At 42.2% G+C, this 17,277-nt stretch overlaps 1 protein-coding gene across 5 annotated transcripts in view; it reads left to right on the plus strand.

Moving 5' to 3' along the window:
- OGT (O-linked N-acetylglucosamine (GlcNAc) transferase) overlaps nt 1-17,277 on the plus strand; it is a 79,211-nt gene that overhangs the window by 5,230 nt on the left and 56,704 nt on the right. For 3 of the 5 annotated variants that reach the window (XM_073358687.2, XM_073358682.2, XM_073358684.2), the window contains exons 2-6: nt 1,340-1,520; nt 2,854-3,097; nt 8,618-8,686; nt 11,736-11,852; nt 13,643-13,722. In XM_073358687.2, coding sequence (XP_073214788.1) covers nt 1,340-1,520; nt 2,854-3,097; nt 8,618-8,686; nt 11,736-11,852; nt 13,643-13,722 — 691 coding nt within the window. The remainder of the gene's footprint in view (nt 1-1,339; nt 1,521-2,853; nt 3,098-8,617; nt 8,687-11,735; nt 11,853-13,642; nt 13,723-17,277) is intronic. The other 2 variants (XM_073358683.1, XM_073358686.1) reach the window with 1 other exon arrangement.

Below are 17,277 nucleotides of genomic sequence, written 5' to 3' on the forward strand. Positions count from 1 at the left end.
AATGTTTCTTTGCGAAACTGGCGAATCTGGTAAAAATACATCCACAATAATTGGAAAAATAGAAGTCTTTCACTGGTCTTTCATTTACAGTAATCTTCAGTGTTACAAATAACAATTGGTGGTACAAAATGTTCAGACAGACCTTGGTGCAGGGCGACTTACCTGTTCTCTGGGACAAATGGATTTTTCAAGCCCTGCTTAGTAGTAGCATACCTGTGCTTCAGCCTAATCGTTCATTTTCCATGCCAGGTAGCTGTGATTTGCATTTGGGAAGTAGGATTGCATGATCTTTGTCTCAGGTGCTATTTTATTTAAACCATTAAAATATGCATATATACAACAAAAATATTCAAGTTTTATCAAACACATAAAACTCCTGTTCCTAATCTAACTAGACATTCAAAATTAACTCCCTCTGCTTAACAACCTTGCCCCCCAAGCCTGTCCTTCCTAATGACCCATTCCTTAAAGGGCTAGGAGAATATAGTCTTTAATTACAGCATGCTCTGTTAGCCAAGCCACCCTCTGGATGGTTTTGGTGGTGGTGTTTTGTTTTTGTTCAGCATAGATGAGATAAGCAGTGTGTGAGGGCAAGGGAAGTACCATTTGAGACTTGCTGGCGCCATATGAAAACTTTGAAACAAGTTCTAATGCAAAACAAGTCTGCATATGTAGCAAAAGTCTTTGTGTTCCCTTTCTTTTATTTCTTGAGGGTTGTGTTTTTTTTCTTTTGCATGAAACCTGTATCTTTATTTTTAAGAATGCTACTGTTCTTGCTTTTTCCCACCCAATACTTACTAGAGCAATGGATTATAATATTATGAGCAGGTTCTAGCTTCAGGTGGGAGGAATAAGCAAACAGATTCAACCTGTTTTCATGCTGAGGTATTAAGGACAGGAAATACAATATTGCAGCAGAAGTCTCTTCAAATAGAATTTCAGTGTGAAGTCTCTAATTCAGTTTTAAAAACTCGGTTGTATCTTACATTATTTAGTTTGATAGTTTTGTATGTGATGAAAAGAGAAGCAGGGAGTAATGACTGGTGAATTTCTGAAAATAAACAGCTTTTAATATATTGATTATAAATTCTTATTGAATATATTTCCCAACCCTGACTGAGAAAAGACCATTGTAAAGTAAACATATAAATTAATGCTAGAGATGTCATAAAAGTATGTTGAAATGAGGATTTAGGAGTTTAAAATGCCAGACACTCTAGTGCTTTACGTAGTTTCAAGCATTTTCATCCTTTAATTTTACACACCATATTTTTACAACTTTTTGTTTCCATTTTCTAACTTTTTGTTTTCCCCCCTAAATGTTTTGGTGATTCTCCAGAACCAACGAAACGTATGCTTTCCTTCCAAGGGTTAGCGGAGTTGGCTCATCGTGAATATCAGGCAGGAGACTTTGAAGCAGCAGAGAGACACTGCATGCAGCTTTGGAGACAAGAGCCTGATAACACTGGCGTTCTTTTATTACTATCATCCATTCACTTCCAGTGTCGCAGACTGGACAGGTAAGAGATTTGGAATGTCCATTTCTACTCTTGGTTTCGTTAACACTTCTAGCCTGAAAAAAGAATCTATTAATGCTGTCTGCAGCTATGAGAAACTTTGTTATAATTTTAGTTAATTTTGTTATTTAACTGATATTTGAGTCACTACTTGACTGACAACAGAGAAAATCAGGGCAGTAGCCATAGATTATTTTTCCGTTTTTGGCTTTGGTTATGGTGAATAGCATCCCAGGCAACACCAAGGTAGTGTCTAATATCTCTTCTGGGCTTTTTTACCACTTTCTGTAGAGGTTGTATCCAAGGTTAGTAAATTATGCTCCATGAAATCCTCTACCAGCTTGGGAATGGGAGCCTCTATAATGACAATCTTCGTGCAAAACACATGAAAGTGTGTTTGCTTTTATTAAGCCTCCTCAGAACTTTGGATTTTGTGCTCAAAGTAACCGAATTGAAGAATAGAGAGACGCACACATTCCTCTAAATAGCTTAAGTTGGTTAAACACGTGACAGGGATAACTTCTCTTAATGCCATAAATGGACAAATCAGCATCAACTGTATGTACCAGGTGCACTCAAAGGCACTTCTACGTTATTCGTTGTTTCTTCTGGTGCCTCTTGGACACTAGCTGTTAGGCCGCAACACATATTGTTTATCCCTGAAATATGTTCCTCTCTTTGCAATCTTTGTGAAATTTTATTAGTCTCAAAGTTGACTCATTGGTGTACTTTTACCTTCATTCATCTTACTTTCTACTATACCTCAAATGTTTAAAAGCTTGTTAACTGTTCTAGTTATTGGAGGTGTAACTAATTAAATGGTGTGTTTAGAATTATTGCTACAAGCGTCTCCTCACCATAGTGCCTTGGGATCATTTTATGTGGTTTAGATCAAGTGTAATATTTCCCAAGTTTAGGGAACACAAAGTTTCTACATCACCCCTTCCTGTTACTCTGTCTATTGAAAAGAGTCAGAAAAAACATGTGTGTAAGTTGATCGGAAGGCATGCCAAAGCCTGAAACCGTTGAAACGTGTGAATAGAAGTTTTTTGGAGTGTTTTTGATCCATCAGTGTGAGCTTAGGCTAGAAGCTTTGCAAAATTGTACTTACCTCTGACAAGTAATCTGTCTTGAATAAGCATGTAAAATATTGTGAAGTTGGAATAGTAGATTTTGTGCCTGGGCAGATAAACCTTGCAGGATGGTTTTGCAAGGATGGTTAGTTGGTTATATAGTTGACTGACTTGAGATTGTACGAGTAATTCTGGCCATAGGCTTGCCTGTAAACCTCCCTGTTGGCAAAGTTGTTTGTGTTAACTTGTCTGATTTTCTCCAGGTCCGCTCACTTCAGCACTTTGGCTATTAAACAGAATCCATTGTTGGCCGAAGCCTACTCGAATCTAGGAAATGTGTACAAGGAACGTGGGCAGCTGCAAGAAGCTATTGAGCATTATAGGCATGCGCTACGCCTCAAACCAGATTTCATTGATGGATATATTAATCTGGCTGCTGCACTGGTAGCTGCGGGTGATATGGAAGGGGCAGTACAAGCCTATGTTTCTGCCCTTCAGTACAATCCTGTAAGTAACACTCTGTTCATAGAGCTCCATGTTATACCCCACCATCAAGCACACTGCTGCTTCAGTACAGATAGAGAAGTCTTTGGTTTACATGATGATTTGAAGAGTTAAGGCTGGTGGTGAAACCCTAACCATAGACTTAGTGCAGGGGTTCTCAAACTTCATTGCACCGTGACCAGCTTCTGACGACAAAAATTAGTACATGACCCTGGGCTGGGGGGGCTGAAGCCCAGGCCCTGCCACCCCAGGCCGAAGCCCTTGGGCTTCAGCCCTGGGCGATGGGGGTTGGGCTTTGGCTTCGATCCTGGGCTCCAGCAGGTCTAACGCCAACCTGGTGACCCATTAAAACGGAGTCGTGACACACTTTGTGGTTCCCGACCCACAGTTTGAGAACCGCTGACCATGTTTCTAGTCAGATTTTTCACAATTAACATTCTTTTTACAGGTTTTAAAAGGCATGACATTCTTTGCTTGTCTGCAAAAAAAAGTTTTTCTGGGAATGTTCTATGACTGCTTCTTATATACTTATCTCTATAATTGAGTTAATAAAGGAAATTTCCCAAGCAGTGACTCTGAAAAAGATTTGGGAGTCGTGGTGAATAATCAGCTGAATGTGAGCTCCCAGGGCAATGCTGTTGCCACAAGGTCAAATTCAGTTCTTAGCTGCATAAACAGGAGAATCTCGAGTAGGAGTAGAAAAGTTATTTTACTTCTGTAATTGACACTAGTGAGACTGCTGCCAGAATACCTGATTCCTGTGTCCAAAATTCAAGGATGTTGATAAATTCAAGAGGGTTCAGAGAAGAGCCAGGAGAGTGAATAAAGGATTAGAAAACATAGAATCATAGAATATCAGGGTTGGAAGGGACCTCAGGAGGTCATCTAGTCGAACCCCCTGCTCAAAGCAGGACCAATCCCCAATTAAATCATCCCAGCCGGGGCTTTGTCAAGCTGGACCTTAAAAACTTCTAAGGAAGGAGATTCTACCACCTCCCTAGGTAACGCACTCCAGTGTTTCACCACCCTCTTAGTGAAAAAGTTTTTCCTAATATCCAACCTAAACCTCCCCCACTGCAACTTGAGACCATTACTCCTTGTCCTGTCCTCTTCTACCACTGAGAATAGTCTAGAACCATCCTCTCTGGAACCACCTCTCAGGTAGTTGAAAGCAGCTATCAAATCCCCCCTCATTCTTCTCTTCTGCAGACTAAACAATCTCAGTTCCCTCAGCCTCTCCTCATAAGTCATGTGTTCCAGACCCCTAATCATTTAGTTCGCTGGACTCTCTCCAATTTATCCACATCCTTCTTGTAGTGTGGGGCCCAAAACTGGACACAGTACTCAGATGAGGCCTCACCAATGTCAAATAAAGGGGAACGATCACGTCCCTCGATCTGCTCGCTATGCCCCTACTTATACATCCCAAAATGCCATTGGCCTTCTTGGCAACAAGGGTACACTGCTGACTCATATCCAGCTTCTCGTCCACTGTCACCCCTAGGTCCTTTTCCGCAGAACTGCTGCCTAGCCATTCAGTCTCTAGTCTGTAGCTGTGCATTGGGTTCTTCTGTCCTAAGTGCAGGACCCTGCACTTACCCTTATTGAACCTCATCAGATTTCTTTTGGCCCAATCCTCCAATTTGTCTAGGTCCCTCTGTATCCTATCCCTGCCCTCCAGCTTATCTACCACTCCTCCCAGTTTAGTATCATCCGCAAATTTGCTGAGGGTGCAATCCACACCATCCTCCAGATCATTTATAAAGATATTGAACAAAACCGACCCCTGGGGCACTCCACTTGACACCGGCTGCCAACTAGACACAGAGCCATTGATCAATACCTGTTGAACCTGACAATGTAGCCAACTTTCTACCCACCTTATAGTGCATTCATCCAGCCCATACTTCCTTAACTTGCTGACAAGAATACTGTGGGAGACCGTGTCAAAAGCTTTGCTAAAGTCAAGAAACAATACATCCACTGCTTTCCCTTCATCCACAGAACCAGTAATCTCATCATAGAAGGCGATTAGATTAGTCAGGCATGACCTTCCCTTGGTGAATCCGTGCTGACTGTTCCTGATCACTTTCCTCTCATGTAAGTGCTTCAGGATTGATTCTTTGAGGACCTGCTCCATGATTTTTCCGGGGACTGAGGTGAGGCTGACTGGCCTGTAGTTCCCAGGATCCTCCTCCTTCCCTTTTTTAAAGATTGGCACTACATTAGCCTTTTTCCAGTCATCTGGGACTTCCCCCGTTCGCCACGAGTTTTCAAAGATAACGGCCAATGGCTCTGCAATCACAGCCGCCAATTCGTTTAGCACTCTCGGATGCAACTCGTCCGACCCCGTGGACTTGTGCACGTCCAGCTTTTCTAAATAGTCCCTAACCACCTCTTTCTCCACAGAGGGCTGGCCATCTACTCCCCATGTTGTGATGCCCAGCGCAGCAGTCTGGGAGCTAACCTTGTTAGTGAAGACAGAGGCAAAAAAAGCATTGAGCATATAACATGCGTTATAGTGGTAGATTCAGGGAACTCAACCTGTTTAGCTTAACAAAGAAGATTAAGGGGCAGCTTGATTAGGGCTTGTGTAAACTTAAAACACTGCACTGGTGCAGCTGTAGTGCTTTAACGAAGATGCTCTACTCCAAAGGAAGAGAATTCTCCCATCGGTGTAGTTAATCCACCTCCCCAAGAGGTGGTAGCTATGTCAGTGGGAGATGCACTCCAGCCAACATAGCACTGTCTACTCTGGCGGGTAGGTCAGTATAACTACATTGCTTGAGGTATGGTTTTTCCACACGCCTGAGGGATGTAGTTATACTGACATAAGTTGGTAGTGTACACCAAGCCTTAGTCTATAAGTACCTACATGGGGACCTGATACTTGATAATAGGTTATTCAGTCTAGCAGAAAAAGGTGTAACGTGATCCGGTGGCTGGCAGCTGAAGAAATTCTGATTGGGAATAAGGCATACATTTTTAATAGCAAGGGTAATGAACCATTGAAACAGTTTACCAAGGGTTATGGTAGATTCCCCATTGCTAGCAATCTTTAAATCAAGATTGATGTTCTAAAAGATATGCTAATTTGGGGAAGTTCTGTGGCCTGTGTTACACAGTAGGTCAGACTAGATCACAGTGGTCCCTTATGGCTTTGGAATCTATGAATGTTTTTAGATTTTTCTAATAGGTGATTTGCTATTGATGCCTTTGACTTACATGAGAAATTCTGTGAGAAGGAGGAGAGTAGGGAAAAATTGATCTCTGGATTGAGAATTAAGGAATGCTGTACTGTCACTAACTTCTTTTAAAGTTTTTAAATCATATGACAAAATATAAACCTGAAAGTTGTTAAATACTAATAAATCCATACTATGGATTAACAAGATGCAAAAAAGATTAGTATTTAATATTTCAGTGTTTCCCTTGGATGGGATCATCTGCTTTAATGACTTTGTCATATACCTAATGCCAAGAAGTTACTGTTCAGTATCTTTTTAGTCTTCAGTAGAGCCTTGCAACCTGACCTGAACCTGACAGAATCAGAATACAGTTGTGGGGTTCGGGTCAGGTCTGTCACCTGTTGGCTGTGTCACCACCTACCCATGCAGTCAGTGTGGCAGTGGCTGCAGACCCCTCTCCTGCTGGCCACTACAATCTCTCTGTGGAGTAATACTGTAGCACTTCTCACGCCACATCATGCACAGTACAGTGAGGCCATGGTAGCCAGCAGGAGCAGGGCATGCAGCAGCTGTCATGTCAACTCCGTGGGCAGGGGGAGCGGGAAACCCCTACCAGGCCAAACCCCAAGGACGAGGAGACCATGCTGACAGGAGTTTGGGGGGAAAGGATCATGTTTGGGTCAGTTCTATAAATGCCTCAACACACTCAGGTGGGATTTGCATTGGGTTGTGCTTGCTTCAGGTTCGTTTCAGGGTTTAAAATTAGGCCTGAGCTGACCTCTGGTCTGCATTGTGCTCTCCAAATACTTCACACAGCCCTGCTGACTGCAGTAGGACAATTGGTTACTGGATCAGGGTTGTCAGTTTCCCTGGGGAAAAACTAATTTAGGACAGGGCCCTGGTAAATACTGGTTTAAACCAGGAATCTGCGAAAAATAATTGTTAGTATACAGAAGTTCAGCAAGCGTAGAACAAATAATTTCAAACTTTAGATACATCCCTTCAGAACTGAGGAGTAGGTTCGGAGTTAGTTTTCTGCTGTATTATGCTGCATGGCCGATAGGACCTGGACTGGTAGTCTGCAACTGTGCATGCTTCTGATTGCTTAGTGCTTCAGGCCTACAACTCTGCATTTTTGTTTTCATATAATCAAATGTGTTTGACTTTTGTGTATATAATATTGAAAACTGAAATGAGTCATGACATGTATAAATTCCCTGAGAAAGTACTGAAGCAAAATGTATGCAGATATTCTGACCAGTTATTATAAATACATATATTAGTATTATACCCACTCAGTTTTACTTTATTTGTACATCTGTAAATTAATCCACGTATACTGTCTTGTGTAACCACGATTTGAATATGTAACTAAAACTAAGTGTAATGTGGTATGCATTAATGAAACTGTTTTTAAAATAGTCCAAGTGTAAGGCATTTTCTAACTGGCTTTTTGCTGGCGTGGTTAAAAACCATTATTTTATTTGATTAAAAATAACCTCTGGTAAAAAAATTCTGTTAGGTTTAGCTTTCCTCATTGCAGAACAGTTGGCTTGTGCGCTGTTCAGGAATACTGTACTATTGTTTTCTTATACAAATGTGTTCTTCTCAATGTAAAACAAGTTTAAAATGTGTATCTTTCTGGGGAGTAGACACTGAAGGTGCCTTCCTCTCCTGGTCCTCCCATTTGCTGCCAATTTTATATTTTAGTTCTGAGTCCTGGCTCTGGTTACGGTGAAAGTAAGAAAACGATAAAATAGGGTCAGCGAAGCAGGTGAAATGGGACAAACTACCAAACGAACAAAAGTGGAAAATAAACGCTGCCTTGGAGGCAGGGTTACTTTCTGTCTAGGTACTTAAGGTCCCGTCACAACAGAATCTGAACAAAGCACAGATAATTATGAAGGTATGATTAGGGTGATGCGCTTGAGAACTAAGGTAGATTTTTATGATACAGTTTCTCCCAAAATTATTTTCACTACTGCTCAAAAGAATTGTGACCCTCATACAAAAATGGGACCTAAAAACTTATTTTCTTTGTTTGCTGTTGGTGTTTTTCCATTATTATGAATTGGATTAATTGGGTGCTTCTCTTTATAGGAATCACCATATTACTGTTTAACAGTTTGATTATGCACTACATCAAAGATTTTAGATCTAGCAAACTCATTAGGCTTCATCTAGTTGGTTACGAAGGGTCTTGAACGGTACAATAGAAAACAGTGAGCACTAGGGGATTAGAGAAGTCTAAGCACTTTCATAAGATCTCTCTGAAGAGCTTTGAGGTCTCTTCACTCCCAAGTGCAGCTGCTGACAACATGACTTTGATTTTCAGGACTTGTACTGTGTTCGTAGTGACCTGGGGAACCTGCTCAAAGCCCTGGGTCGCTTGGAAGAAGCCAAGGTAGGTGTTCAGTAGAATACATTTAAACGTCAATGTTTTGAAAACTTGAACTTTTCACCAAGTCTTCAAATCTGCGTTGATCTGCAAACAATCTGAGAAACTGCTGAAAACTGAAGGCACTGAATTGCCCCAGCGTAGTTGCAGGGCAAGATGTGGCACGTCTATGTTAAATGTTGGTTTAAAACAAGAAACGGAACATTACTGAGTCTTTCTGCTGAACTAGACTATCTGATATCATTCTGAAGTCTTGGGCAGGGCCTTCACCATGATCTTATCTGGAAATAAATAACATTCCTTCAAATCTGAGGCTTGCCTGCTGGTGCCAAGCAGAGAGCCTGTGATTTAGCTCGAGATTCCTGTACAATGCAGGTGCTATTGAAAATGCTGCTCTTCTAAAGTCCTTTGCAGCTTGTAAGTGGAGAAGAACCTTATCCAAATGTTACTCTGTAATATTGGCTTTTAAAGATTTTATTCTTTAACCTTTCCCCTCACCTTTATAGTGGAAGAAAGGCTAATAAACTATCATAGATGCAGTACATCATCCCCTAAACTTGTGCTTCCATGTCTTTCCCCAAAATAAAGCATCAGAAGGACAAAGCTGGTTTGTTTGGGAAATGAACTGATTGAAAGAAAACTTGCTAAAGTGGAAAGGTGGCTTCTAGCAGTCTGTGTTTCCCAAACTGAGAATTTGAATACCAAGATGGGTTTTAAAGCTCTTGACATATTTAAAACTTTGATTGCAAAACAAAATGGTCTTGTTACAAGCCACCTTACGCGTCCGCGCTGCAGGGGTGAGGAGTGTGGAGAAACCAGAGTGACTTTGGACTCCACGTCTGTCACTCCAAGCCCCACGCGCATGCTAACAAGTGGAGTGTATGAACAGTGTAGCTGTCTGTTTGGCTGCAGCACCATCTGGGGAGGGATATTGCTTTTAGCACCATCTATTATGGGGTAGAGGAAGTGCCACTTTAAAGTGCATTGTTCATATTTTTTTCTGACAACTCGGATACATACTTGTCTATACCAGCATAATTCACAGTTGGTCAGATCTGAGCTGAACAGATTCTGAAATAGTAGTTCACCAATTATAAATGTCTTTGAGACACTTGGTTCTCAGCCCACCAAGTGGACAGCTAACATGCATTGCACTTCACTGCAGCTTTAGTGTGACTGGTATAGGCCAAGACACTGCGCCTGCCTTAGGTTGCTGACCTCTTTGTTTCAGAGCTCTGGAGACACCTAGTCTGAAAGTTGTTCTGTTTTTTTCTGAGAACTCACTGAGCAAGAAAAATATCTTGAGTAAATTGCAATGTATTTCTTTGGTTATCAGTGCATTTGAAAGATCAAGCCAGCAAATTCCTTACAGTTTGAACCAAAACTTAATTTTTTGGTAGACATTTCAGAGCCTTTCTTCCCAAAAAAAAAAAGTCCCTGCTGTATGCAATAGCCCTGATTAACCCTCTCCCTTCTGCATGACTCCTATGTTACAGATTGTTCTCATTCCCATGTTAGACATATCCAGAGAATTTCAATTGCTTTGTTGAACTTTTACTAATGATCTTGTTTTATTTTCTCTCTTGTTTTTGGTTTTTCACCACTGATATTGTATTTAGAAGGTTTCAGGTGGGTGAAACCTCCTATTCCATGCGTAAGGTGCCTCGCTGAAGGGAGCTCGAGGCCTGGATCTAGGGCAGACACACACCTCCTCCTCCTCTTCCAGCAAGGAACGCACCGAAAAGTCACATGATGAGAAATATGGTAACGGGTTTGTAACTGCCACAGCAAAACCATTTGCCTCCATGCCTGAATCTTCTGTCTTGTGGCTTCAGAAACAGCTTAAAATATTTTATTTACAAGCAAGTAATGTAAGAGAATGTTTTATACTACTAGCCACAATTCTTTCAAAGAAATAAAGTAAAAGTAAATTAAGATATTTAAAAAAAAAAAAAAAAGAAATAATAATTGGAAATAGTTTATAGTAAAATCTTCTAACTCTTCTGGTTGTTCATTTTTTCCTTTTTTTCTTCTTTGTTTGGATTGCAGCGTTCTGCTCTTCTGATGATGCGCTGTGATCCTGCAGTAGCGCAAAGGCTGCGCAGCGGTAACGCGCATTGCGTGCGAGTAAGCCCTTGTGAACGGTTGTCTAGATGATTAATCTCTGATTGGGCGGCTGTCTGAGCTCCATGCCATACTCTTTTAGATAAAATCGGGTCACTGTTCATTTAGTCCAGATGTCAAATTTAACATGGAAGTTTCTACATGGGCCTGTCTGGTAGATTAATGATTCTGGTTGGCCGTTCACTCTATCTTGGGGCATTCTACGTAGCACAGCAATTTGCAGCGATAGCGTGGCGGCGTGCTGTTAGGATGCGCCAGCGACTTCTTGCGCTTGCATTACAGGGACCTAAACCTTCATGCAATTCTGTTATTTGAGGTTTTGAAGCTGCAATGACTCAGTCAAAATATATTAAAGAGGGAGGAGTTGTGAGTAGAAATAGCAGAATAAAATACAACTTGCATGTAACTTCTGACTCAGGGGAAAGAACAGGTAAGCCTTCAAAAATGTTAATGCCATTTTCAGTAGTTTTCTTCTAGATTTTTTTTTTAAAAAACATTTTATATCTATATCTTCAGAGTACTTTTAAAGTCATATACATTTTTCCTGACTTAAGACCTTTGTATCCAAGGGAAACCAGTTGCTTTATGGAGTAAATTCTTGACTCCTAGATTTGACGGACAAGTCAGAACTAGAAATGATTTGGAAGCAAAATCGTCAGTTCTGTACTAACAGGTGAATTGGTTTCTGAAGGCATATTACCTAAAGATCAGCATAACTGAAAAATGGTGGGCTTGCACTTAGGTTTTGGTTTGCGCTGGCGCAGGATCAGCCAGCTGTTTACAGTGCATTAGTTTTGGCGCAAGCTAGCCTATACTGCAGGATCACTTTTGGCTGGTTAGAGAAGGAATACTGACGATTGTTTTTTTTTTCTCGTTTTTCTTTTTACAAATATTCCCCTTCCTCTCTATCTTTCTTCTTAACTGTTTAAAGGCCTGTTACTTGAAAGCAATTGAGACTCAGCCAAACTTTGCAGTAGCATGGAGTAATCTTGGGTGTGTTTTCAATGCTCAAGGAGAAATTTGGCTTGCCATTCATCACTTTGAAAAGGTAACTGTTTACGCCTGTCATGTTCTTCAGTTAATTCTAGTGAGCGAAGAATTGGGTACATAGACGTAAGTACTTTTCTAGCTGGTAGAAGTATTCAGGTCTGCATATACTACTACCCAATGTGGTATATTGTTAATTATTGGTATAACTTAACTCATGAAATACTTATTCATGTGTTATGCTGCCAAGTTGACACTGGAGTGATGTTTTAGAATTGCTGTAATAAGGAATTTTCAAAGGTGGAAAAATTCTGCTCTGACAGAGCATGTGGTAAATGACTTTAATAGCCTTTTTCCATCTCTAACTCCTGTGAGAACTGCTTTATTACAAGCATTTCTAAAACATCATCCTGGTAGTATCTGAGCACTCTTAAATAAAGTTGGCTAGTACAATTTCCTGTTAAAGTAGTTTTCTTCAGTTTGCTGTTTCCAAGTATTTCCATTGAACAGCTTAGGAAAGTTACTTCAAACAGATGTAATAATTGCATTTTCCCACGATGTTAAATATTGTTTCCTGCCCGTGTTTCTACCTCTAGATTCTTATGTATAATTCCTGCTCTTGCTGGTGTGCAACACCTCCCAGTTAGTATAATCTGATAATGTGCTGTTTCTCTTCAGATTCCTTAATGGTCTAAATCAAGTCCTAATATATCCTACACAACAATTTTTTCTTGGCCTCCTATGACATAAACCAGGATCACAAACAGCAATTATGATCATTCAGCCATTTTTACTCCATGTGGTAGTTTTCATATGAGTGACCTTTAAGTTTTTAGTCTATCAAATGCTTATTTAAAATCTAATGTTACATCTACATTCTGTATTTTGAATCTTTAACTTATTAGCATACTTTCAGTTCCTAGTAAAATAATGTACCAGATATGAACTTGCTAGAATAGCCTTCTAAAGACCAATACAATATTTGCTGTCTTTTACTCTTGTACTGACTCTCTCTATAGCATCTAAAAAAAATTGTAGTTGGCTCAGTATTTTGCCACAGGTGAGGGACATGGGTTGCATTTCTTAGCCGTGTAAGTACAGGAGGGTTGTTTCCTAAAACAGGTAGAGAAATCATAGCGTTGCATTGGTGGGGGTAAAGTAGAGTAAACCCAACTTCAGACAAATCTTTGGGGCACAACTGTGGGGTTGAGGAAAATAGTCCCTTATAAAAAGGGATTCACACCAAAATGTGCATGAGTGATTCACTCAAACACTTTTCTAGGATTTCCATTAAGTCTTACTAGTTGTAAAGCTGTAAATGCTGTTGTCTGTTGCTCCCTCATGCAGAATAGCTGTGCTTCAGCATCATTGTGTGATGAAGTGACCCCCCCCCATATGATCTTGCAAATACCAAGAATACTGCATGATGAAAGATGTTAGTTTTTTATTTTATAACCTAAAACAACCACAATTGGCATCTGTTGGAATCCATTTTGACAGGCGAGGGATTGCATGAACATGGAGACAACTAGGTCAGGGTTGATATATTGGTAGGCCAGTTTAGGGGAGCTTGTACTGTGGTGTGTTCTGTGAATAAAAATTGGACTTCAGTCCTCGCTGTTGTCAATCCAGCATCTTTCACAAGTGGTAAATTCACTCCAGAAAGCATGCAGAAATATGTTGTGTATATTAGCATTTTATGCTTACCTTTAATCTTTCTTACTCATTAGTTTTATAGAATCCTTTAAATAACTGCTTACAAATTGGGTTATATACATTAAAAAACTATTAACTTTGCGTTTCTTAGTGTACTGTTCAAAGCTTGTAAGTTACCTTTTTTAATATCTTCAGGCTGTGACACTTGACCCAAACTTCTTGGATGCTTACATCAATTTGGGGAATGTTCTAAAGGAGGCAAGGATATTTGACAGGTAAGCATATAACATCCCTTCAGCAGCCAATCAGATGCTTAACCAAACATGTATTAGGACTCCTAATTTAGAGAGCTTTTCTTACTTCAAGCATTGCCTGTAAAGACTGCAATTCAAGGAGAAACATATGCTCTTTATATGCAAGCTTTGAGCTTCCTGGAGAGCAGAAATTTAGCCTTGTCTGTCACTACTCCTGTTGGTATCCTTGTGAGATCTAAGGCTTTCACCTCATTTTTATTAATACAGTGTAGTTAGGCTATTTGCCAAAACTTTAGTTCTGCTTTGCCTCTTTTTTTTTCTTTTCCCCATTGAGACTTTCCTGCTCCATTCTAGATGACTTGTGTTCATAGAAGTGTAGGGCTGGAAGGGACCTCAATAGGTCATAAAGTCCAGGCCCCTGTGCTGAGGCAGAACCAAGTAAATCTAGAGTCTAGACCAGGGGTCTCAAACTCAATTTACCTTAGTGCCAGTCCTCAAATTCGCTCAGTGGGGCAATAATGTCACTCATGATGCCCAGAACCCGCCCCCCCAAAACTCCATCCCACACCTGCCTAAAGCTTTGGGAGGGAGTTTGGGTGGGGGAGGAGGTCTAGGGTAGGGGATTGGGGTGCAGAAGGGGTGAGAGGTTGGGCTCTGGGAAGGAGTGTGAGGGAGAGGGTCTGGGGTGCAGGCTCTGGGATGGGGTTTGGGTGCTGGGTGCAAGAGGAGGGGGTGGGGTTGCAGGCTCTGGGAGGGAGTTTGGGGGCAGGAGGGATTGTGTGGGGATGGGGTGGGGGTGAAGGTGAAGGTGCAGGCTCTGGGAGGGGGTTGGGGTGTGGTGCTTACCTGGGGCTCCAAAGCGGGGCAGGCTGGGGGGGCCTCTGTGTGCTGCTGCCCCCAGGCACCACCCCTGCAGCTTCCCATTGGTTGCAGGGGCGCTCGGGGCAGGGGCAGCGTGCGGAGGCACAGCCCTGCCCCAGCACCGCAGGGAGAGGCTGGCAGCCATGTGGAGCAAGCGCGCAGGAAGCTGCTCAGCTCCTCTGCACTGCCAGTGGTGAGCGGGGCCCCAGGCCGTTTTAAATCACCCGGGGGACAGGCAGGGTCGGAATGCACTGGGGCGGCAGGCAGGGCCAAGAGAGAGACCCAGCCCCAAAATTGCTGGAGCCCCACAGGCCACATTGGAGAGGTTCTTGGGCCGCAGCTGGCCCGCTGGCCGGGACTTTGAGACCCCTGGTCTAGACCATCCCTGACAGGTATTTGTACAATATTCAGTGATGGGTATTCCACAACCTCCCTTGGAAGCCTAGTCGAGAAATTAACTACCCAGATAGTTAAACCTTTTCCTAATATCTAACCTAAATCTCCCTTGCTGAAAATTATGCCCGTTACTATTTATCCTGCCTTCAGTAGATATGGAGGACAACCATTGTCCTCTAACAGTGCTTAACAATATCAGGTCCCCACTCAGTCTCCTTTTCTCAAAACTAAACACGCCCGGATTTTACTTCAACCTTTCCTCATAGTCATAGGTCATGTTTTCTAAACTTTTATCATTTCCTGTTGCTCTCTTATGAACTCTCTCCATTTTGTCCACATCGTTCCTAAAGTGTGGTGCCCAGAATTGGCACACTACTCCAGCTGAGGCCTCACCAGCGCCAAATAGGGTGGGAGAGTTACTTCCTGTGTCTTACATACAATACTCATGTTAATATGCCCCTGAATGGTAGCCTTTTTCATAACTGCATCACATGGTAGATTCATTCAACTTTTAGTGCACTATAACCCCCAGATTCTTTTCATTGGTACTGCCACCTAGCCAGTTATTCTTCACTTTGTAGTTGTGCATTTGATATTTTCCTTGCTAAGTGTAGTCCTTTGCACCTTGCTGAATTTCCCCTTGTTGATTTCAGACCAGTTCTCTAATTTGTCAGTCGATTTGAATCTAATCCTGCCCTCCAAAGTGCTTGCAACCCCTTCAGGCTTGGTGTCATCTGCACATTTTATAAGCATACTCTCCACTCATTAACCAAGTAATTATTAATGAAAAATATTGCATAAGACAGGACTGACCCCTATAGAACCCCACTATATACACCCTCCCAGTTTGACAGCAAGCCACTGATGATTACTCTTCGCGTAGTCTTTTTCAACCAGTTGTGAACCCACCTTATAGTAACTTCATCTAGATATCAGGGTTGCAAAACTGTATGGAGGGCCAGGTAGGGAAGGCTGTGCCTCCCCAAACAGGCTGGCCTCCACCCCCTCCCACTTCCCGCTCCCTGACTGCCCCTCCCCCTCAGAACCCCCCGACCCATCCAACTCCCCCTGCTCCTTGTTTCCTGACCGCCCCCCTCCTGGGATCCCCCGCCCCTAACTGCACCCCCACCCCCTATCCAACCTCCCCTGACTTCCCTGACCCCTATCCAGCCCCGCTCCCCCTGGGACTCCCATGCCTCTCAAACTGCCCCCCTGCTCCCCATCCCCTGACTGCCCCTTATCCAACCCTCACCGCCCCCTTACCATTCCGCTCAGAGCGGCAGGACTGGCTTATTGGAAAGCCTGGGAGCTGCGCAGGTGCAAGCCACGCTGCCCGGGTGGCTACAGGGGAGGGGGAACAGCAGGGGAGGGGCTGGGGGCTAGCCTCCCCAGCCAGGAGCTCAAGGGCCGGGCAGGATGCTCCCATGGGCCGTAGTTTGCCCACCACTGATCTAGACCGTATTTCCATAGTTTGCTTATGAGAATGTCAAGCGGGACTGTGTCAAAAGCCTTATGGAAATCAAGGTATATCACATCTACTCCATTTTCTCTGTCCTCCAGGCCAGTAACCCTGTCAAAGAAGAAGGAAATTCAGTTGGTTTGGCATGATGCAGTCTTGATAAACCCATGCTGTCGATTCCTTGTAACCCTGTTATCCTCTAGATGTTTACAAATTGTTTAATAACTGGTTCCAGTACCTTACTAGGTATTGAAGTTAGATTAACTGATCTATATTTCTCCAGGTCCTCTTTATGCACCTTTTTAAAGATACGTACTGTTTTGCCTATTTCCAGTCCTCTGGGACATCATGTGTCCTCCATGAGTTCGCAAAGATAATTGGTGTTAGTTCTGAGACTGCTTCAGCTAGCTCCTTAAGTAGTCAAGGATGAATTTCCTCAGGCCCCGTGGACTTGTATTTAACTTATCTAAATATTCTTTAACCTGTTCTTTCCCTATTTTGGCTTGCATTCCTTCCCCCTTGTTAATATTGTGTTGAGTATCTGGTCACCATTTCACTTTTTAGTGAAGACAGAAGCAAAAGAGGCATTAAATACCTCAGCCATCTTGATATCATCCATTATTAGCTCTCCTTTCCCACTAAGTAGAGGACCTACAGTTTCCCTTTGTCTCTCTTGCTCTGAATATATTTAAAGTGCCTCTTTTTATTACCTTTTGTCCCTTGTTAGGTGTAACTCATTTTGTGCCTTAGCCTTTCTGGTTTTGTCCTTTCATGCTTGTGCTATTTTTTTGTATGCCTTAACAGTTTGTCCATGTTTCCAGTTTTTGTAGGATTCCTTTTTCATTTCTGATGGAGCCATA

The sequence above is a fragment of the Lepidochelys kempii genome, chromosome 9, assembly GCF_965140285.1.
Source record: "Lepidochelys kempii isolate rLepKem1 chromosome 9, rLepKem1.hap1, whole genome shotgun sequence".
Classification (NCBI taxonomy): domain Eukaryota; kingdom Metazoa; phylum Chordata; order Testudines; family Cheloniidae; genus Lepidochelys; species Lepidochelys kempii.